The 19567-nt window shown below is 41.1% G+C and overlaps 1 protein-coding gene and 3 non-coding genes across 4 annotated transcripts; all 4 read right to left on the bottom strand.

Moving 5' to 3' along the window:
- Positions 1-218: 218 nt before the first annotated feature.
- Positions 219-291, bottom strand: trnav-cac (transfer RNA valine (anticodon CAC)). Its single transcript has one exon. It is a non-coding gene; the product is annotated as a tRNA-Val (tRNA).
- Positions 292-5360: 5069 nt separating this feature from the next.
- On the bottom strand, positions 5361-5433 carry trnav-cac (transfer RNA valine (anticodon CAC)). Its single transcript has one exon. It is a non-coding gene; the product is annotated as a tRNA-Val (tRNA).
- A 1884-nt stretch (positions 5434-7317) lies between these two features.
- trnav-aac (transfer RNA valine (anticodon AAC)) lies at positions 7318-7390 on the bottom strand. Its single transcript has one exon. It is a non-coding gene; the product is annotated as a tRNA-Val (tRNA).
- Positions 7391-12868: 5478 nt separating this feature from the next.
- LOC118241852 (alpha-1-antitrypsin homolog) lies at positions 12869-18892 on the bottom strand. The gene is made up of 7 exons (XM_081723844.1): positions 18681-18892; positions 18345-18492; positions 15420-15731; positions 14879-15159; positions 14650-14739; positions 13169-14507; positions 12869-12996 (listed from the first exon to the last, which is right to left on the bottom strand). Exons 1-3 carry the CDS (start codon positions 18866-18868, stop codon positions 15717-15719), a joined length of 351 nt encoding a protein of 116 aa, XP_081579970.1. The 5' UTR covers positions 18869-18892; the 3' UTR covers positions 12869-12996; positions 13169-14507; positions 14650-14739; positions 14879-15159; positions 15420-15716.
- Between the last annotated feature and the right edge of the window lie 675 nt (positions 18893-19567).

The raw sequence follows: 19567 nt of genomic DNA, 5'->3' as shown, positions 1-19567 counted from the left end.
CTTTTAAATTTCAGCTAATTAGCATAACCTCTGTTAGGAAACAAAATGAGAACACACTCACTAAAGTTTATGCTTGAAAGACTTGAATTAGAATAGCCATTATGCTAAGAGTTTTAATTAATCAGCTTGGCTATTAATTAAGGAGCCTGACTTTTCTCTGTGAAGAACGACACTCCATTCAATTAAAAGGACAGCAGTTACACATCTACCAAGAGTTGTGTTTCTGCCTGGTATCGAGCCAGGGACCTTTCGCGTGTGAGGCGAACGTGATAACCACTACACTACAGAAACCCTACAGCACTAGCCGTTCAGGATCAGCCCAGCATTTCCTCCTTTTTGGTGCCTGCAAGGCATAGTTTAAAAACTGGCTTGAATTGTCTTCTCCCCGTTAGGACGCAAAATTCAATCCCACCAAGCAATGTTTTCTTGTTTCATTGCCTTTGAGAGACAGAATGTTACTCCCTAGGAATAATATGAAGAGCTTTACTGGATCACTGTAGGCTTATTCATCGGCATGGAAAGCAGTCCCTAGTGCACAAATTCTGCATCATTAACATTGCTTTGCATAGATTTTAATTGTCAGGAGACTATAAGGATGTTACTTTTAAGAATTAGCTAAGTAGCATAACTTATCTCTGTTAGGAGATCAAATACAGATGCACTCGTGGAGTTTCTGTTTTGTTTAATTTTGTTTGAAATACATGGATTAGCACACCCATCATGCTACAATGAGTTTTACATCATCCCTGTGACAATTGAAATCAGCCTTAAACACAGCTCCTAAAGCACAGTCCTTGCATCACCGGAGGACAAGCCTGCTGCATATATTGACTTTCTCGGTTTGCAAATGGAGACAGTGATGGGATATTTTTTTCCAACAGAGAAGCTACTCTTTATGTCCATACTAAGATGCTAGTAATCTTCTGATCTTGAAATTTCCATTTTGCACAATGTAGAACCAAGTTGCAGACGAAGAGGTTAGGGATTTCACATGCGTTATAGTGCCGGAGTTTGGAGTACAGGACTTGGAGAACTCAATTGAAGTAACTAGGGAGTTCAGAAAATCATTTCCCTCTGCTGCAAGAAGGCCATTCGATTCCCTGGTGTCTACTTCAAATAGAAGACACAGAAACCAAAGAACCAGCTAATGTTTCTGCTCAGCTTCAATTCAAGGTCCTTTCACACATAATGCAAACGTGATGACCAATTCACTACAGACACCATGCAAAAATGCCTTGATGCAGTATGGTATCACTGCAATTTCAGATCAATTTTTTCACCAGCTCATCCCCAAAACTGAAAATGTGTGCAAATTATTTAGGAGAAAGAATGAACATCATTTATGCCAAAACCTTTCATATTTGGAAGTTCACAAATAGCTGCCATTTTATGCAAATTTCGTGGGTATGTTGGATGGCCTAAAATGCGTTTCATGAGCAGACGTACCTAAAATTCAAATGGTTCACAATTGTAATTTTCAGAAATATCTGATTCAAACTGTCAGAAAAAAAATGCTGTTTAGCTGAAAGGGAACCTTCTAGTCCGACCTACACATCAGTCCAAACTGGTGGTCCTGGAAAATTGTAGGTTCTGTTCTTGCTTTCTAAACCTATGTAGCAGGGCCGTGTGAGCTCTTCACTGCTTAAGGCCATAAAAACCGAAGATCTCTTTCATTGCAGTCCCAATAGTTGTCCTCAGAACCTCACTCCTCTCAATTCTACCTTGAAGTCATGAACAGTATTGCCTTCTTTTACCATTTTGAGTGCAGTTAAAAAGCAGCTCAGCTGCAGTTCCATGATGCTGAGTTTAAGTTGATTTCCCTGTGCAGTTCTTTAGCCTCGCCTGCCCATGCTTCCCTTTGTTCCAACCATTTTATACAGTAAACACCAAAAATGGATGAAAGAGAAATGCTTCTGCACAGTATGGAAGCTGGGACATGTGACCTGGAAAGCAAATGCAATGACCACTACTCTAGACAAATCAAGAGAGTTCAAGATCTATATCAATCAATAATGATCCCCCAAAAAGGTCTTTTAGTCAACAGGATTTATGACAAAATGATGTTGCGATTAGACAAGGAGCTTGGTGCCTCAGTCTGAGGACCTAAAGGGCAAACCGCACAAAGAGTCTCCCACTTGATACACTGCTTACAAAAAGCACGTGCCCAACTACTGTGCTATCAAGAGGGATGTTTCTGCCAGGTATGGAACAGAGGACCTTTCTCGTGTCAGGCGAACATGCTGAGCACTACACTACAGAAACCACTTTAAAATGCTTCTTTGCCTCTCCAGCTTTTGCTCATTTTTGGGGCTTGAAAATCATAGCTTTAAATCTAGCTAAGCAGTATGACTTCTCAAGCATTAGGATGAAAATTCAGACAACCCCACCAAAGTTCTCTTGTTTCCTACCCTTCAAGAAACAGACTGTTGCTAACTAGGCATAATATGAAGTTTTACTTTATCTCTGTAGTTCTCTCATTGGCATTTAGAGCATAACCTATTGCACAAATTGTGTATGCTTGATATTGCCTTGCAAGGATTTGTTCTTTGCCATAGACTTGATGAAAGTAACTTTTAAATTTCAGCTAATTAGCATAACCTCTGTTAGGAAACAAAATGAGAACACACTCACTAAAGTTTATGCTTGAAAGACTTGAATTAGAATAGCCATTATGCTAAGAGTTTTAATTAATCAGCTTGGCTATTAATTAAGGAGCCTGACTTTTCTCTGTGAAGAACGGCTCTCCATTCAATTGAAAGGACAGCAGTTACACATCTACCAAGAGTTGTGTTTCTGCCTGGTATCGAGCCAGGGACCTTTCGCGTGTGAGGCGAACGTGATAACCACTACATTACAGAAACCCTACAGCACTGGCCGTTCAGGATCAGCCCAGCATTTCCTCCTTTTTGGTGCCTGCAAGGCATAGTTTAAAAACTGGCTTGAATTGTCTTCTCCCCGTTAGGACGCAAAATTCAATCCCACCAAGCAATGTTTTCTTGTTTCATTGCCTTTGAGAGACAGAATGTTACTCCCTAGGAATAATATGAAGAGCTTTACCGGATCACTGTAGGCTTATTCATCGGCATGGAAAGCAGTCCCTAGTGCACAAATTCTGCATCATTAACATTGCTTTGCATAGATTTTAATTGTCAGGAGACTATAAGGATGTTACTTTTAAGAATTAGCTAAGTAGCATAACTTATCTCTGTTAGGAGATCAAATACAGATGCACTCGTGGAGTTTCTGTTTTGTTTAATTTTGTTTGAAATACATGGATTAGCACACCCATCATGCTACAATGAGTTTTACATCATCCCTGTGACAATTGAAATCAGCCTTAAACACAGCTCCTAAAGCACAGTCCTTGCATCACCGGAGGACAAGCCTGCTGCATATATTGACTTTCTCGGTTTGCAAATGGAGACAGTGATGGGATATTTTTTTCCAACAGAGAAGCTACTCTTTATGTCCATACTAAGATGCTAGTAATCTTCTGATCTTGAAATTTCCATTTTGCACAATGTAGAACCAAGTTGCAGACGAAGAGGTTACGGATTTCACATGCGTTATAGTGCCGGAGTTTGGAGTACAGGACTTGGAGAACTCAATTGAAGTAACTAGGGAGTTCAGAAAATCATTTCCCTCTGCTGCAAGAAGGCCATTCGATTCCCTGGTGTCTACTTCAAATAGAAGACACAGAAACCAAAGAACCAGCTAATGTTTCTGCTCAGCTTCAATTCAAGGTCCTTTCACACATAATGCAAACGTGATGACCAATTCACTACAGACACCATGCAAAAATGCCTTGATGCAGTATGGTATCACTGCAATTTCAGATCAATTTTTTCACCAGCTCATCCCCAAAACTGAAAATGTGTGCAAATTATTTAGGAGAAAGAATGAACATCATTTATGCCAAAACCTTTCATATTTGGAAGTTCACAAATAGCTGCCATTTTATGCAAATTTCGTGGGTATGTCGGATGGCCTAAAATGCGTTTCATGAGCAGACGTACCTAAAATTCAAATGGTTCACAATTGTAATTTTCAGAAATATCTGATTCAAACTGTCAGAAAAAAAATGCTGTTTAGCTGAAAGGGAACCCTCTAGTCCGACCTACACATCAGTCCAAACTGGTGGTCCTGGAAAATTGTAGGTTCTGTTCTTGCTTTCTAAACCTATGTAGCAGGGCCGTGTGAGCTCTTCACTGCTTAAGGCCATAAAAACCGAAGATCTCTTTCATTGCAGTCCCAATAGTTGTCCTCAGAACCTCACTCCTCTCAATTCTACCTTGAAGTCATGAACAGTATTGCCTTCTTTTACCATTTTGAGTGCAGTTAAAAAGCAGCTCAGCTGCAGTTCCATGATGCTGAGTTTAAGTTGATTTCCCTGTGCAGTTCTTTAGCCTCGCCTGCCCATGCTTCCCTTTGTTCCAACCATTTTATACAGTAAACACCAAAAATGGATGAAAGAGAAATGCTTCTGCACAGTATGGAAGCTGGGACATGTGACCTGGAAAGCAAATGCAATGACCACTACTCTAGACAAATCAAGAGAGTTCAAGATCTATATCAATCAATAATGATCCCCCAAAAAGGTCTTTTAGTCAACAGGATTTATGACAAAATGATGTTGCGATTAGACAAGGAGCTTGGTGCCTCAGTCTGAGGACCTAAAGGGCAAACCGCACAAAGAGTCTCCCACTTGATACACTGCTTACAAAAAGCACGTGCCCAACTACTGTGCTATCAAGAGGGATGTTTCTGCCAGGTATGGAACAGAGGACCTTTCTCGTGTCAGGCGAACATGCTGAGCACTACACTACAGAAACCACTTTAAAATGCTTCTTTGCCTCTCCAGCTTTTGCTCATTTTTGGGGCTTGAAAATCATAGCTTTAAATCTAGCTAAGCAGTATGACTTCTCAAGCATTAGGATGAAAATTCAGACAACCCCACCAAAGTTCTCTTGTTTCCTACCCTTCGAGAAACAGACTGTTGCTAACTAGGCATAATATGAAGAGTTTTACTTTATCTCTGTAGTTCTCTCATTGGCATTTAGAGCATAACCTATTGCACAAATTGTGTATGCTTGATATTGCCTTGCAAGGATTTGTTCTTTGCCATAGACTTGATGAAAGTAACTTTTAAATTTCAGCTAATTAGCATAACCTCTGTTAGGAAACAAAATGAGAACACACTCACTAAAGTTTATGCTTGAAAGACTTGAATTAGAATAGCCATTATGCTAAGAGTTTTAATTAATCAGCTTGGCTATTAATTAAGGAGCCTGACTTTTCTCTGTGAAGAACGGCTCTCCATTCAATTAAAAGGACAGCAGTTACACATCTACCAAGAGTTGTGTTTCTGCCTGGTATCGAGCCAGGGACCTTTCGCGTGTGAGGCGAACGTGATAACCACTACACTACAGAAACCCTACAGCACTGGCCGTTCAGGATCAGCCCAGCATTTCCTCCTTTTTGGTGCCTGCAAGGCATAGTTTAAAAACTGGCTTGAATTGTCTTCTCCCCGTTAGGACGCAAAATTCAATCCCACCAAGCAATGTTTTCTTGTTTCATTGCTTTTGAGAGACAGAATGTTACTCCCTAGGAATAATATGAAGAGCTTTACCGGATCACTGTAGGCTTATTCATCGGCATGGAAAGCAGTCCCTAGTGCACAAATTCTGCATCATTAATATTGCTTTGCATAGATTTTAATTGTCAGGAGACTAGAAAGAATTTACTTTTAAGAATTCGCTAAGTAGCATAACTTATCTCTGTTAGTAGATCAAGTACAGATGCACTCGTGGAGTTTCTGTTTTGTTTAATTTTGTTTGAAATACATGGATTAGCACACCCATCATGCTACAGTGAGTTTTACATCATCCCTGTGACAATTGAAATCAGCCTTAAACACAGCTCCTAAAGCACAGTCCTTGCATCACCGGAGGACAAGCCTGCTGCATATATTGACTTTCTCGGTTTGCAAATGGAGACAGTGATGGGATATTTTTTTCCAACAGAGAAGCTACTCTTTATGTCCATACTAAGATGCTAGTAATCTTCTGATCTTGAAATTTCCATTTTGCACAATGTAGAACCAAGTTGCAGATGAAGAGGTTAGGGATTTCACATGCGTTATAGTGCCGGAGTTTGGAGTACAGGACTTGGAGAACTCAATTGAAGTAACTAGGGAGTTCAGAAAATCATTTCCCTCTGCTGCAAGAAGGCCATTCGATTCCCTGGTGTCTACTTCAAATAGAAGACACAGAAACCAAAGAACCAGCTAATGTTTCTGCTCAGCTTCAATTCAAGGTCCTTTCACACATAATGCAAACGTGATGACCAATTCACTACAGACACCATGCAAAAATGCCTTGATGCAGTATGGTATCACTGCACTTTCAGAACAATCTTTTCACCAACTCATCCCCAAAATTGATAATGAGTGCAAGTTATTGAGTAAAAGAATGAATATCATTTATGCCAAAACCTTTCATATTTGCAAGTTCACAAATAGCTGCCATTTTAGGCAAATTTAGTGGGTATGTTGGATGGCCTAAAATGCTAATAATGAGCAGATGTACCTAAAATTCAAATGGATCACAATTCTAATTTTTCAGAAATATCTGATTCAAACTTGCAGAAAAAATATTGTTTAGCTGACAGGGAACCCTCTAGTCCGAGCGACACTTCAGTCCAAACTGGTGGTCCTGGAAAATGGTAGGTTCTGTTCTGGCTTTCTAAACTTATGCAGCAGGGCCATGTGAGATCTTCACTGCTTAAGGCTATAAAACCCAAAGATCTCTTTCTTTGCAGTCCCAATAGTTGTCCTCAGAACCTCACTCCTCTCAATTGTACTTTGAAGTCATGAACAGTATTGCCTTCTTTTAACGTTTTGAATACAGTTAAAAAGCAGCTCAGCTGCAGTTCCATGATGGTGAGTTTAAGTTGCTTTCCCTGTGCAGTTCTTTAGCCTCGCCTGCCCATGCTTCCCTTTGTTCCAACTATTTCAAACAGCAAAAATGGATGAGAAATGCTTCTGCACAGTATATAAGCTGGGACCTGTGACCTGGAAAGCAAATGCATTTACCACTACTCGAGAAAAATCAAGAGAGTTCAACATCTATATCATTCAATAATTATCCCCCCAAAGGTCTGGTAGTTAACGGGATTTATGACAAAATGATGCTGCGATTAGACAAGGAGCTTGGTGTCTCAGTCTCAGGACCTAAAGGGCAAACTGCAAAAAGAGACACCCACTTCATACACTGTTTACAAACAACAATTGCCCCACTAGTGTGCTTTCAAGAGGGATGTTTCTGCCCAGTTTCAAACTGAGGACCTTTCGCATGTCAGGCGAATGTGATGACCACGACACTACAGAAACCACTGTTAACAGATTTTTTGGGCTCACTCTCCAGCTTTTGCTCATTTTTGGCACTTGAAAATCATAGCTTTAAATCTGGCTAAGGAGTCTGACTTCTCAATCATTAGGATGAAAATTCTCACAACCCCACCAAAGTTCTCTTGTTTCTTACCATTTGAGGAACAGACTGTTGCTAACTAGGCATAATATGAAGAGTTTTACTTTATCTCTGTAGTTCTCTCATTGGCATATAGAGCATAACCTATTGCGCAAATTCTGTATGCTTGACATTGCCTTGCAAGCATTTTTTCTTTGCCATAGAATTGATGAAATTAACTTTTGAAATTCAGCTAATTAGCATAACCTCTGTTAGGAAACAAAATTAGAACACACTCACCACAGTTTATGCTTCCTTTTGTAATATTTGGAAAAACTGGCTTGAATTGTCTTCTCCCCATTAGGATGCAAAGTTCAAGCCCACCAACCATTGTTTACTTGTTTCATTTCCTTTGAGAGACAGAATGTTACTCTCTAGGAAGAGTTCAAGAGATTTCAACATCTATATCAATCAATAATTATACACCTCTTATGTCTGCCTGTATTTCTACATTCTGTTTTCCAGGTTTTGCCTCTGCCTCTATTCCAAACCACACCAGGTTTTCCAGTGAGCAGAGGACAACATAAAAGGAAGAGACAAAGCGCTTGGCTTAGATTTCATTGGAGAAGAGTGTGCTGTTGTTGGTTTTGACTTGTTAGATTTTGAGGTTATGTTTGGGGGACTTTATGACTTTGGATTTGCCCCTTGTTTGATTTCTGGATAATATATGTTTCTTGTGTCTTATATATATATTGTCCCGTATATAGTTACACACTGGTGGTAGGGAGTGGCTGCCATTTTGTTTGGGTGTGGGTTTCCCACAAAATGGGAAATCATGGAAGTCTTGGAGGCCTGCTCAGGACAAGAGGGAATTTTGCCAGAACGAGGTGGTCCTGTTGGTGTTGTGGTGAACCTGACACAGGGCATGTCAATGGTGGAAACCAGAGATGACACTGTAGTCGGCTCACACATAGAGCCTCACGTCATCCAGTTTCCTGGTGGTGACCAGATGCTGGATCTGAAGCTAAAGGAAATCGAGCTGGAAATCAGGAGGCAGGAACATGAGACAGTTACTGAGGGTGTGGGCCTTACAGCTGGAGGTTGCAAAGACAGATAAGGAGGCAGGTTAAGAGTAGCCAAGTTATGGTTCTAATTTGCCCAAATAAATCTAGAATGGTTCAGCTCACTTTAATAACATTTGTAGATAAAAAAACATAAATGTACAGTTTCATGTCACTCAGCATTAAAAGAGAATTTCACACTCACCTTCAATTAGATGAAGTACAATGAAGAGAATACACAAACTGAGAAACATTGTCACTATGGAAACACCACTGACCTCCCAGCAGACACTGACAACTCTACACCCAGAACTTCACTACCATTGTGGACACACACTAATGCCAGAACTCTCTCAGCAGTACTTCAGTCCATCATTTTTTGTCCCGTCCAGCTTCAAGTGATCCACCATCGTCCCCGTCCCGAAGAAACCTCGACCCTCTGACCTCAATGACTACCGCCCTGTTGCCATCACATCAGTCGTGATGAAGTGCTTTGAAAAGCTAGTCAGAGACTTCATCACATCTTCACTGCCAGCCTCCATGGACCCACTGCAGTTTGCATACCGCCACAACCGCTCCACTGACGATGCAATTGCACATCTGCTCCACACTACACTGACTCACCTGGACGAAGGGAGGGGAAATTATGTTAAAATGCTGTTTGTCGACTACAGTTCAGCATTTAACACTGTCATCCCCTCCCTACTCACTACTAAGTTGGGGGATCTAGGAGTGCATACATCCCTGTGCAACTGGATCTCCAACTTCCTAACAGACAGGCCACAATCAGTACGGGTGGGCAACTGCACCTCATCCACCCTGACCCTCAGCACTGGAGCTCCTCAGGGTTGTGTCCTAAGCCCCCTGCTCTACTCACTGTACACCCACGACTGCACAGCCACTTCCAGCTCCACCATCATTGGCAAGTTTGCTGACGACACCGTTGTCATGGGTCTGATCTCGGACAACGACGAGAGGGCCTACCTGGAGGAGATTAAACACCTGGAAAACTGGTGCCAGGAAAATAATCTCCTCCTAAACATCAGTAAGACAAAGGAGCTGATCGTGGATTGCAGCAAGAAGCAGGAGCGGCACTACCAACCTGTGAGGATAAGTGGAACCACGGTGGAGAGAGTAGATAGTTTCAGGTACCTTGGTGTTCACATCTCGCAGGACCTGTCCTGGTCCCGCCATACCAACTCCCTGGGAAAGAAGGCTCGTCAGCGTCTTTACCACCTCAGACGCCTAAGAGACTTCAGACTGCCCTCCAAGGTACTGCGGAACTTCTACACCTGCACTATTGAGAGCATCCTCACGGGGAACATCACAGTCTGGTTTGGGAATAGCACCAAGCAGAACAGACAAGCACTCCAAAGGGTAGTGCGTTCAGCAGAGCGCATCACTCACACGGAACTTCCTGTCCTGCAGACCATCTACTACAAGCGGTGCCAGACCAAGGCCAGGAGGATTGTGAAGGACCCCACCCATCCCAACAATAGACTCTTCTCTCTGTTGAGGTCAGAGAGGCGCTTTCTTTCCCTGAAGACCAAGATAGAGAGACTGAAGAGGAGCTTCTTCCCACAGGCCATTCGGGCCCTGAATCAGGGAAACTGATAAACTGTGGGGACCACCACCACCATGTAACATAACTGTATAATTGTACATATATATATATATATATATATATATTCAATTACCTTGTAACACAACTGTACATATGTTATGTTATTCCACAAAACGGGTCTGTACATTCTGTACATTGTGTACATATATACACAACCATATACCTTGTACATTGTGTATATAATCATAATATACATATATTGTACATACATTGTTAATATATTTTGTACATACATAGAATATATATATTTCTCTTTGCATATATATATATTTCACATATATAGAATATCTATATTTCTCTATGCACCCCTGTTTTCTTTCCTGTTTGGACAGAGCACTCTCAACCATTTCACTGCGAGTTATACTGTGTATGACTATGTATGTGACAAATAAACCAAACTTGAAACTTGAAACTTAATAAAACATCAGACCCTAATGTCCACCCAGCAGAGAGGAACTGAGAACAAATAAGGTTGGCCAGAGCTCTTACGTTCTTTAATGCTCTCATGAGCAGTTTTTTTTAGTCTCACAAAACTAAACCCAGTGCCACATGGGTCCTAGAAGACTTGCTGTTACTCTGTTATAACTTCACTTCACAGCGCATACACCCACCCTAACCCAGCTGCTGTCCCTGTGAAATGCACATGCATGGTGTGGCCACAGGATGGAGCTGTTTCCTGCACAAACCTGTTTCCTACTCTCACTGTGTTTTCTCTGCTTAGACTGACAGAGACTAGAAAGCACACACAGGCTTTCGCTGGTAATCCATAAACATGATTTGCTAGGGGTTCACACATTTTTCCCAAATTTCTAAATACAAATATTGTCATTTGCAGAACATAACATCTGGTCAAAATAACAAAATCGATGCAATGTTTACAGACCTCAAAAATGCAAAGAAAACAAGTTTACATTAATTTTTAAACAACACTAATAAAAAAAAAATAAAATAAATAATAATAATAATAATAATAATAATAATTCCAAAATCAATATTTAGTGGGATGACCCTGATTTTCAACCACAGCTTTCATGTGTGTTGGTTTGCTCTCCACCAGTCTCTCATTGCTCATTAAATTAGATTAAACAAGAAGTGATGACCCAGTCAGAACCTCATTAATTATATATTAACATGTGTGTGTGTGTGTGTGTGTGTGTGTGTGTGTGTGTGTGTGTGTGTGTGTGTGTGTGTGTGTGTGACCAAAAACATTTTTTGCAAAGTCACCTTTTGTGAATGAAACAAAGTGGAGAGAAAATTAAATCTCACAAGCATTCTCAGTAAGAAACACTGACAGCTCTTCACTGAGACCCACTACCACTGACTACAGAACACTCTGTGCACAGCTTCACTGGAAACACCCACAGTGTCGCCCCATTACAGAGGAGACGAGTTCACATCAGCTTGGTCAGAGCTCCTCTATATTTAACATTTATCAGCAGCTGTTTTGACATGTGCAAACCCACAGCCAGTGCCTTGTTGTTCTCTGAGCCCTGAGAACTCTTTCTGTTTCTTCTCCTGTACAGCATCGCTTCTCAGGTGCTGCATCTGTGAAACCTTTTACAAGAGCCACATGCATAATGTGACGGGAGTGACATGACAGAGGTGACATGAGAAACAGAAGAACTTTTCCTAACATTGTAAATGTGTCCTTTAGATCCTGCCAAGACCCCTTATATCAGAACTGACCAAACTCATCCCACCAGTGATAACATCTCTCTCAGTGAACCACTACTGTTAACATAAGCCATTCTCTCATCCATCAGTATCAACTCAGACATACATCATGCCTGTTCTTATACACATTATAGAGTGAGTGTGGATTTGCCATTGAAAACACCATGTAGCCTTCACCTAACTTTAGTGCATGTTTCCAACAGCAGGCCTTAGACCTTTGTTGCTCACTGTGTGAAACCATGACAACTAAAGCCACGACAAACACCCAGACCACAAATGGCACCTCTCTCTTCTATCGGCCTTACAAGCTACCGTCTGTCCTTAATGTATTATTAAACTTCTTTTTAAAGGTTGATGATGTAAAATCACTATGTTCTTAAAAAGTATTGGTAATAAAACACAAGAGTACTCAATGCATTTTCATGAGTCTTTATTTATAATTACTTATTTAGTTACCTGAAAAATTGCAATTAAGCTTATCAAAGCAATAAAGACAATACAAGAGAACAATTTGTAAAATTTGTAAAATATGTAAAAAATGAGATTTACACTGAGGTGGGATAGATGCCATACAACCCTTTTCTCTTTAACCAATTCGACAAAATGTCAGTAATGTTAAAAATAGTAAATGATTCCTCTGGTTCTTACAGTAGCAGCAGAACAGGAATGGTGATGTAAGTCAGGAATGAATGAGTGGACACTTCTGTGTGTAAACAAACCAATAATTGTTTTTTTTACATGTTTATATATTTATGTCTGTTTTGAATCTGTGTAGGTAAAGACATTATTTAATTACAATAATAATACACACATCAATGGAGAGGATAGTAATACAAGATAGATGTACAACTCAGTTGTGTCTTTGTGTGTTTGCATGAGCGAGAGAAGAGAAAGAGTGAGAGAGAGAGAGGACTGCATCCTGTGTCTGATGGTACCATGCACTGTGTGTGTGTGTGTGTGTGTGTGTGTGTGTGTGTGTGTGTCTTTGTTTGGTGTTTTAGCCCATGTGGTTTATTTTGTTAATAAGAAAACATAACAGTATTCTTACCTTCAGCAGGGGCCCCTGTGCTGTGCTCACTGTGTCTGCCGGTAGGCTTTTGAGTGGATGTAGTCGCTGGTCTCGTCTGGCCAGTGATCACTGGAGTAGATTTTGTAGTTTTAATTGGAACCTCTGGAAAGAGAGAAGATTTCTGACCTGTGATGAGAATTCTGCATTTCTTACTACAGGACAGTCTTTGGTTTGGTTTAGTTTGGTTCATGCTGTAATGCTCACTAAGTCTTTACAGATTGGATACTGTACACATAAACTCAAAATACATTTCCTACAGGATTTTGCAACAAACCTGCACAGCATTCTCACTGTGTGAAGTATTCCTTCAGGAAATGTCCCTCAGTTCAGTTAGAACATCCTACATACAAGATATGATGAGTAAGAAAAAGGAAATATAATATTGACATATTGTTTAAAACAAAGCTTTTAAAACAAAGCTTTTAAAACAAAGGTTGTTGTAACGGTCTGAGTGGCGCAGAGCAAGGAGCAGGTCGTTCAGACTCCCTCGACAGTAATAGACGTTTATTGTGAAACACAGAACACAAGGGCAGTCACACAAACGGTGTAAATGTAGTACATAAAACATCATGAAACACGAACATTAACACTAACAAGCAACGATACACGTATGTTTAGGTTTAACGACAACACAGCGCACACCAACATCGCTTTAAATACACACAGATAATATACACTAAACCATCTGCAGGTGTGTGCTGACACCAGGGGTGTGGCTACAAACAAAACAATTACAGTAAATTCCTACTGCACGAGAGGGGCCGAACTACGTGAAACGGCAAAGCCTGGTGGCCACCCAACACAAGGCAGGCTAGGAACTGCCAACAAGGGAGAGCTCTCAGAAGGAGGGAGAAAGGCAGAGTCCATGCCTCTCTCAGGGCAGTCCACTAAGCTCCATATAATGAGGATGCACCTATAAACACACAAAAGGCACAGATATTCACAAACAGATGCACCTATAGACACACACATAAGGCGCTGTAATGCAGCACGCGCTGGCAGTGCAGGCTCTGGTGGCGTGTCCTTGGCCCCACTGGACACGCAGAGGTGCACGTCCGTCCAGGCTCCAAATGTGCTACTCCCTTTAATGGTCCTTCTTTTGCCAGCCACCCTAGGAGCGCCCCAGAGGCAGTCCATCCCCTGGGATTTGGGCAGACCCATCCAGTATTCCTGGCATGTCCACGGGAAGAGGAAGAACTTGGGCTTTTTCTTCACTTGCCAGGGACCTAGCCGACTCCACCATACCGCCGTCACCGCGGTCCCTGTGGAGCCCCTCTGCTCTCCTTGATCCTGGCTCGGTAGCCCAGGCCCCCCCAAGAAATTCCAAGGGGCGTTCCACTCCTTCTTCAGAGTGGCCGCAAACGCCGGTTGCAGTACTCTCCCCAAGATCCAGGGATCCCGACAGCAGCTTGGTACGTGCCTAAGCACTTCCCTCTAGGAAGTCAGTTTGCCGTCGAGAGAGTAGGCATCCTGTGGCAGTCAGTCATTCTGTAACGGCCCGAGTGCCACAGGGCAAGGAGCAGGACGTTCAGACTCCCTCAAAGGTAATAGATGTTTATTGTGAAACACAGAAGACAAGTGGAAAGAGGAGCAGTTCGTGACAGTTGTTATACCTGTAGGTGAAGAGAGAGAGATCTGATTACAATCTCAGGACAGCTCAAAACTGCTTGTGAACTAAATTAAAACTGAAGATAGTTAAATTACCTGTAATGTCTTTACATCTTAACTAAACACATCAGAACTATGACCTCTTACCTTTATTTGGGGTCTCTGTGCTGTGTGTCCCTATAGATCTTTGATATGATGCTGTGGTTAAAGGTACTGATCTAGTCTGGACTTTGGTCACTGGAGTAGAGTTTGTAGGAAAAGTAGAGAGAGAGAGAGAGAGAGAGAGAGAGAGAGAGAGAGAGAGAGAGAGAGAGAGAAATTTCTGTATATCTTAAAACAGCATGCAAACTAAGTAAAAACTGCCAAAGTCTTATACCTGTGATGTCAAGTAGTACGCTCCTGAAGGGCTTACTGCTGATAACACATACATACACTTCTTGATCCTCCTCAGTCAGCTGTGATTTGCGTAGAGAGATATTTCCTGAGAATAACTGAGCCACTGAACTCTGCCTGTGTAATGCTGAGTCTGGTCAGTGGGGTAGATTTCTTTGTCTCTGAAGGTCCATTTAAGAGTGTGTGGTTTGGTGTGTAGTCCAGTCCTGGAGCAGGGCAATAGAACAGACTCTCTCACATGACCCTGTAGATTCATCTGTCCAGCTGTGGACGTGCAGTCAGTGGATCACACAGGAACCAAAGTAGATCATTATAGACACATAGCTCAAATAAACTGTCATGTAATCATAACAATCATGTGATTAAGAAGTACAACTCTATGGTGATCTTTAGAATGTTAATAGTGTTGACCTACAAGGAGATGGCAAAGACATTTGTCATGTATATTTAAAAAAAGCAACATACAGGTTAGGGTAAAATGAGTTTTGTTAAGTCAGTAAAAATACAGATCTAAATTGTTTTACCTCTAACAGTGAGTTGCATGTCTGTGTATTCAGTCCGATTAATATAACACCTGTAGTGTCCCTCATCCTCTTCAGTCAGGTGTGACATGAGTAGAGAGAGATTTCCTGGAGAGTGAGCAGTACCCAGCTGAACTCTGTTTCTGTACTGTTCACTCTCACTGGAGATCCCTGTGTATCTGGACTTTTCAAATTGATAGCAGGTGAAACTCTCAAGTCTGCTGTGTCGGTCAGTGCAGGAACAGGGCAGCAGTGCTGAGTCTCCTACATGTGCTTGGATATTTAATGTTCTTCTACTCTTTACCAGAGTGCAGCCTGCAGAAACACATAACAGTAAATTAAGATAATCAGGATAATCCTTTTGAAGCTTTATTGTGTATTTAAAACGAAGTCACAAAATGCAGGAGTGACCAATGATTATTTGTGAAGCAAACAATGAATCAAATTCTGACAAGATAAAAGAGAAGACTCAGTGACTCACACATAAATGTAAAGTTTCATATAAATGTACAGTTTCATGTCACTGAGCATTAAGAAAGAATTTCACACTCACCTTCAGTGGGATGAAGTGAAGAGAAGACACAAACTCAGCAGCATTGTCACTATGGAAACATCACTGACCTCCCAGTACACTGACAACTCTACACCCAGAACTCTACTACCACTGTGGACACACACTGACTCCAGAATTCAGTCCAGAACTCTCTTAGCAGCACTTCACTGAAGTCCACAAAGACTTCACTACGTCCCCCACAGTAATTGAGTGTCTTGTGAGTCCTGAGAACACCTGAGGTCTGTTTTTTCATTGTGTAGTTTCACAGAGCCCACAGGGCCCCTGGTGCCTCTGTTAACCAGACTTACATGTTGTGGTTTCAGTGTGGGGGTGTCTATGGGGGAAGAAAGAGGAGGCTTTCACCTGAAGGCTGAGAAGACCTCCTTGTTGACTACAAGCCATAACTAACTATGTTAAAGCAGCCATGTAACACAGCCAATCTACTGATGGACACGATCTGCATATGCTACTTATAGTGTAGCCATAACATATACACATAATACTTAAAACTGCTGGTTAAAACCACAAGGACTGAAACCATGACTAACAGCTCACACAGACCAGGTGTTTCTTTTTAAGAACAGGTCAGCTAGCACAGAGGTTTAAATCCAGTCATTGTGGCCCCCAGCAACATCATTATTTCTCATGTTCCTGTGCCTCATACACCTTCACTATGTCCCAATCACATTTCACCCCTTGACCCTACCACTTAGCCCTGCCCCTCCATATGCAGTGCTCGTGAGCAGGGGTAGTGTATCTGATAGAGGGCTAGGGTGCACTGTTAGGGTTTCAGGTCCCTCTAAACAGAGGGTTTTTAGAGTCACACTCCAAATTGAGCGTTAGGAGAAATTTCTCAGAATCCCTTGTGAATCATTAACAGAATGGATGCAGAAGCGAGGGGGAAGATTTCACCCACTACACCCACTACTAAGATTTAAATCTAATCATATAATGGTTTAAAAACATACTACTTTTAATATGCATGGTTTTAAATATGCCTATCTTTTACCTAATCCTAGAGATATGTAATAAGGTTTAGAAATCTGTTACAGGTCAAGTGTGTTTTCAGGTCCAGTGCAGACAATAAATCATACAAGATCAAATATACTTGAAAAATCACCTAAAATTCTGTCTCTAGAAAGAAACAGCTTAAAAAAATTTAGATCCCCTCTAAAATCCTCATTGTCAGACCTAGCTACCATATACTGTACATTCTTTATTTGGAGAACAGCATTTTGAAGTCTGATTTCTGACTCAGTTACCGCTCAAATGGTCAAACCACAACCGTATACATATTTTTACAAATATGGAACCTCCAGGTACTGGTTTAGAAGCAGTGTTAGTGTTAGTGAGGCGATAAGTATGATTTTGAACCCTGACAGACTCAGAGGGGCCAGGATGTTTCACTAACTGCTGTGATCAGATCATCATAGTGAATCAACATACAAGACAACACACTGGGAAAGAACTCCACATTGGGAAAGAACTTATGTATAAATTAGTCACAGGTCAGTCAGAGAGCTTAATGTACGTTTGTCACATTGCCACATCTGTTTAAGAATTACATTGTTCCACTTAAGTAATATGTGTATTGTCACATTGCCACATCTGTTTAAGAATTACATTGTTCCACTTAAGTAATATGTGTATAAAACACTGACAAATATCACCAACATCCCTAATATTATAACTTTCCCTGATTTGTGTGTTCGAAACTGCTATGACTGATTTGTCAAATCAAATGAAAACCCATTCAAGTCTCACTCAAAGCCTTTATTACCATTCAGATGCCTGAGTTTGTGTACATCTGTGATCACTGTGATGTCAGAAATAATCCAACAGTCTGTTTTCTTTTTCTCATATCTGGTGTAAGGGGACTGGACTAAGTCTGAAAGCAGCATTTTATTTTTAGTTTGTTTATAGCTAAACAAAGTCCCTTCTGTATGCCTGTTACTGACTAAACTAGCACGACCTTTAGCCTTTGATTGCTCTGAGATAATACAGAGATGTGACTATATATCTGTTGCTAATTGATATGAGAGATAATTCAGTAGCACTCCCATCGTACTGCTGACTAGACAATGGGGGAGACGTCTGACACTATGCAGTGGGGTCAGTTATCTTTCCCATGAACAAGATATTTAAGATGGGCAGTCTCTGCCGAGATCCCACCAAGTTTCCCAAAACAGATTGATCCCATAACAGAATGATTGCTTTAGTGTTCTTACCAAAACAAAAAGACATCAGAAAACCATTAGGTTTTTGCCCCAAAGATCCCTCAGACATCTAATGAGATGGCTTTAAACATTATTTTCCACACTCGTAATGTGAGACTCTAGAAATCACAGCGTATCACTTAAAGTTTCTCCACATACCTTAGAAACAGCCACTTTGGCCCCCTTACTGATTCCAGAGAAGTCTGTGCTGTCTGAGAATGCATCAACTATTCCCATTTCCTTCAGAGTGTCCCCAAGGCCGGAGGAGGCAGAGACAGAGAACTTGGGCATAAACAAGTCCAAAGTGCTGGAAAACAGAGATGATCAGATAGGCAAATGCACTCTTACATGGAATAGCATAAGCAAAATCATTTATTTAAAATATTTTTGAAGTTGGTAACCTTGTCATGGATTAAAGGTTCTATTGTGGGTAATATTTCACATTCATAAGTGAAATTATATAAAAAGAAAATAATGAATTTCATGATACATTACGTTTTGTGGGCTTTGTCCTTCCAGTACTTGAGGTGATCCTTGCTGATGTGTTTCTCCACCTCCTCCATTTTTCCCTGGTCAGGCAGGACGATCATCATGGAGACATTTCCATTATATGACAGCATGATAACAGACGTAAAGTTGCCCTGGTCATAGTAGAAGTCATATTCACCATTTCTGTTCATCATATCCACAGACACTGTGGTGTTCTCATCCACATTAAAGTCACCTTTGCTGGTGTCCTCCACTTTAAAAGCCTCTTCCCATTTACCTGAGAGAATGAAATCCAAGACTGGTTACTGCAGTTCAGGTGAAATACATGAAAAATTATTTTAATCTCTAGTGGGTTCTACTTGTCTACTCTTACCTTTGAAATACATATAGTTGATGAGCATCATCACAGTGGCAGCATCCAGACTCTTGACCATATCAGTGATCATGTCCTTGGTCTTTTTGGCAATTAACTTGTTGATTTCTTGCACAGCGACTTCAGGTATGGAAAAGTCCACACTGATGGCTTCACCTTTGTAGAAATGCTGGATGTCTTTCAGAAACTTGTCTTCAGGATTGAAGCCTTTTTGTACAGCTGCAGCTCCTCCTATCTCCAACAGAGATCTACTTTCCGAGCTCTTTGTATGTCAGTGCCACTGACCTCTCTGAGAACCTTCACATGGCTTGAACGATTCCTCGCCATCGCAGCAAGTTTTGAAAGCTTTTTGAAAGCACACATTTGGCCACAAAGCACATTTCAGTCTCAGGTGTATGCATTTATATTTTAGTTATTTACCTCATATTTCAATTTAAGCCTGTATCATTAGCTCTGCTGTCATCATTTGTCATCGGGATCAGCTGCAAACTCTCTCTGAGCCTTTATGTGGTTTAAATGC

Source organism: Electrophorus electricus, chromosome 2, assembly GCF_041902795.1.
Source record: "Electrophorus electricus isolate QZ-2024a chromosome 2, ASM4190279v1, whole genome shotgun sequence".
In the NCBI taxonomy this organism is placed as follows: Eukaryota; Metazoa; Chordata; class Actinopteri; order Gymnotiformes; family Gymnotidae; genus Electrophorus; species Electrophorus electricus.
Note: the sequence above shows the minus strand (reverse complement) of the source record. Positions and strands in the feature narration are given on the sequence as shown.

Excerpts from the sequence above, each read along its gene's own strand:
- LOC118241852 (XM_081723844.1), bottom strand. The coding sequence starts at position 18,868 with ATGATGAACAGAAATGGTGAATATGACTTCTACTATGACCAGGGCAAC. Across the intron at positions 18,493-18,680 it reads AAGGACAAAGCCCACAAAAC|CACTTTGGACTTGTTTATGC; the intron begins GTAATGTATCAT and ends TCTGTTTTCCAG.